At 42.6% G+C, this 3,053-nt stretch overlaps 1 protein-coding gene across 1 annotated transcript; it reads left to right on the top strand.

The window, feature by feature from the left end:
- The first annotated feature begins 792 nt into the window (after positions 1-792).
- Positions 793-2,725, top strand: TSHB (thyroid stimulating hormone subunit beta). Its single transcript, XM_065740340.1, has 2 exons — positions 793-954; positions 2,454-2,725. Exons 1-2 carry the CDS (start codon positions 793-795, stop codon positions 2,694-2,696), a joined length of 405 nt encoding a protein of 134 aa, XP_065596412.1. The 3' UTR covers positions 2,697-2,725.
- Positions 2,726-3,053: the final 328 nt, after the last annotated feature.

Raw genomic sequence — 3,053 nt, 5'->3', positions numbered from 1 at the left:
GAAAATGACAGATGAAGAGACTAGAGGGTGATGTCCAGATCTTTGTAGATACTGTCGTGTAGAATTTGTAGTTTGGAGGATAGAGAGTGCACCCTGAACTTGTCCTGGAGCTAAGCAGAGCTTTGTTTTAGGGGCTCCTGAGCAGGCCTGGGAAACGAGGTCAGTGCAACAGATGGATTAAGTGTGGATTCATTGATTTGAACTCTTTGCTGATGTTCTTTATTGCAATTTGCTTGAATCTGTTATTTAATTCTTGGCAGTGTTCCCATTTCATCATGCCTTTAAGCCAGCTTGAGCATAAAGATTACAGGGGTATGTCTGATATGCACAACTATTTCTTATTCTCTCTTGAACACTGCTAAGATGCTTTCTTTAGAAAACTATTTTAAACTAGTGAGATTATTTTTGCAACTTTGGTTCATTCTAGAGCTCGTGTTGTCTCATATATGTCACACTTTCAAAACCTTTATCAGGAAAGGACAGGAAAACCTACTATTATTTCTCTGCATCAGCACTCCATCACTCATTAGTGAAAAGTTCTACGTAACATAATTCAGTGGGAAAAAGATGAATACAGTGTATGTTCTTTTTGAGTGGTTTGTCCTTGTTCTGTTCAGTGCTCAGTACTGTTTCAGTTAGATTTCTGAGATGAGAAAGAATTTGTGACGCCATGGCTGAAAAAGTTGACATTGCTTCTACCTTGTGTCCATCAGAACTGTTCTTGTCAGATTCTGAGGAAAGGACAGGAGGACACATCTGGTTTTTTTCTGTTTTTTCCCCCTCCTATCTAGCATGAGTCCCTTCCTTGTGATGTCTCTCCTCTTTGGCCTGACTTTTGGTCAAACAGCGTCAGTTTGTGCTCCTTCAGAGTACACAATCCACGTGGAGAAACGGGAGTGCGCGTACTGCCTGGCCATCAACACCACCATCTGCGCTGGATTTTGCATGACACGGGTACAGGACATTACTCTCTTTTAGGTGATTTCCATAACAGCCATCTAAAAAACAGAAGTTCCTATTCTTGCTGGAAAGAGGTATAAAATTTACTCGGGCTAATAGAGTCTGTCATAGAAAAGTCACATTATGGTCATGATTCCTACTTCGCTTACTGGGAATGCAGGGGTGAGAAATGCCAAGGCTCCTGAGCTCCGTGGAGATGATAACAGCGTGCACTCAGAGGCTGAGTAAAAACAGTTACAGTGAATGAACACACTACAGAAATTGTGGAGAACTGCCAGCGTTCACTGCCCAGCAGCTCCAGCTCTCGTGGCAGTGGGGCTCTGGGCAGATGGAACTGAGGACCTTGTGTCCATGCAGTTACCGTAACAACCACATTTGTAATCACTCCCAAGAATGAAATCAGGTTTGTGTGACATGACCTATTTATGTAACACCATCTCAACTGGCACTAATTATGTTCTCATCCTCTAATTCTTCATTGCTCAAATCCTGTATCGACTTTCTGTTCTTCTACCTGATTTACCAGGGAGAGCTGTCAGGTGATCTCGCTGAGCGTTACCTGGGTCAGCATCCTCCCTTCAAACACTGCCATCACTCTCAGATTTTCCTTAATGTTTTGAGGTTTCCTCAGCATTTCAAGATGTGCTAAAATCAGCACAGGCCAGCACAGGGTTATTAGCATGGAGATGATGAACTGATAATATTTACTCCTTTTGCAGCTCCTCTAAGAGCTCATGCTGTATATGCGTGCACTGCTCTGTCAGCCACCACATTTCAGACACATGAGTACTTACTGATGACTCAGCACTCTGCACCAGCAGCTTGTCTCCATCCAGTAATGTCCCTCAGCATTACTGTTGGTTTCTGTCCCAGCAGAAGTTTCTCTCCTGGCTTCCAGCTTTCTGTTACAGTCTTCTATTTTTTCCCAATTTCTCATGCTGACAGTTGTTTGATCAACTGTCAACGTACTACTGCTGTTGCTGCAGAGCTTCTGAGGTCAATTTATGGGCTCAGGGTGGTTCAGGTGAGAAATGAATTACATTTAGACATTCTCAATGAGAATTACTTGAGTAACTGCCAGTCCAGCCAGTCAGTCAGGTGGAAAAGGCAATGAAATACTGTTGTGACAGCCAGCTGTGCAGAATATTCCACACGTGGGCATGCCAAACTCCATGTTTGAGCTTCATTATTCAACACTGTTAATTTCCACTCTTGCCAGTAGGTTGAAAATATGCAATACAAAATGCTGTGAGCAGCTTGTGCCAAGCAGGGGTTGGTCAAAACCACGTCAAGGTGAGCATTACTGGAGGTGTAGAGCTCCAGTCACACACAGATTCAAAGTGACAGATCTGAACAGATGTACACTGAAAATTTCAGAGCTAATGTAAGCATGAAATGGTTTTGTTTTCTCCACATTTGAGAAAACATCAAAGGGAGACACCTGACATTCATGCAGGCTTCAGTGAAACAACACGTTTCTCTTCTCTTTGCAGGACAGCAATGGCAAGAAGCTGCTACTCAAAAGTGCTCTGTCCCAAAACGTGTGCACATATAAAGAGATGTTGTATCAAACAGCACTGATTCCGGGCTGTCCTCATCACACCATCCCTTACTATTCCTACCCTGTGGCCATAAGCTGCAAGTGTGGTAAATGTAACACTGATTACAGTGACTGTGTTCACGAGAAGGTCAGGACAAACTACTGCACTAAGCCACAGAAGCTCTGTAACATGTAAGCTTCCAACAGAACACGGCTGAAATGTACCTCTCCACTCACAGCCAAGCATTAATAAAACCATATTTCATAACAGGTTTGCAAACTGGTGTGCACAACGTTTTATTCTGAAGAGGGACCGCTAGAGTTGCTTTAACAACTGGATATTCTGACACGCACAGACACAGGATCATGGGAATGAAGGTTTATATTTAGTACTCAACTATAATTTACTTTAGGGAAGAAGAACAAACTGTGTACACATGCGCCTTTGCTCATAAACTTCAGGTACTGTGTAAAGAGTTACTCCAAAACAAAATACATCTAAGAACTAAGATCTGGACTGTGCATGCTCTCAATATTAAACATTTCAATTACA

The sequence above is a fragment of the Cyrtonyx montezumae genome, unplaced genomic scaffold, assembly GCF_038088225.1.
Source record: "Cyrtonyx montezumae isolate F1298 unplaced genomic scaffold, pur_monq_1.0 scaffold_26, whole genome shotgun sequence".
NCBI classification, from domain to species: Eukaryota; Metazoa; Chordata; class Aves; order Galliformes; family Odontophoridae; genus Cyrtonyx; species Cyrtonyx montezumae.
This window is presented reverse-complemented; position numbering and strand designations above follow the sequence as displayed.

Coding starts and splice junctions, on each gene's coding strand:
- TSHB (XM_065740340.1), top strand. CDS start 793: ATGAGTCCCTTCCTTGTGATGTCTCTCCTCTTTGGCCTGACTTTTGGT. Junction 955..2,453: donor CTGGATTTTGCATGACACGG/GTACAGGACATT, acceptor TTCTCTTTGCAG/GACAGCAATGGCAAGAAGCT.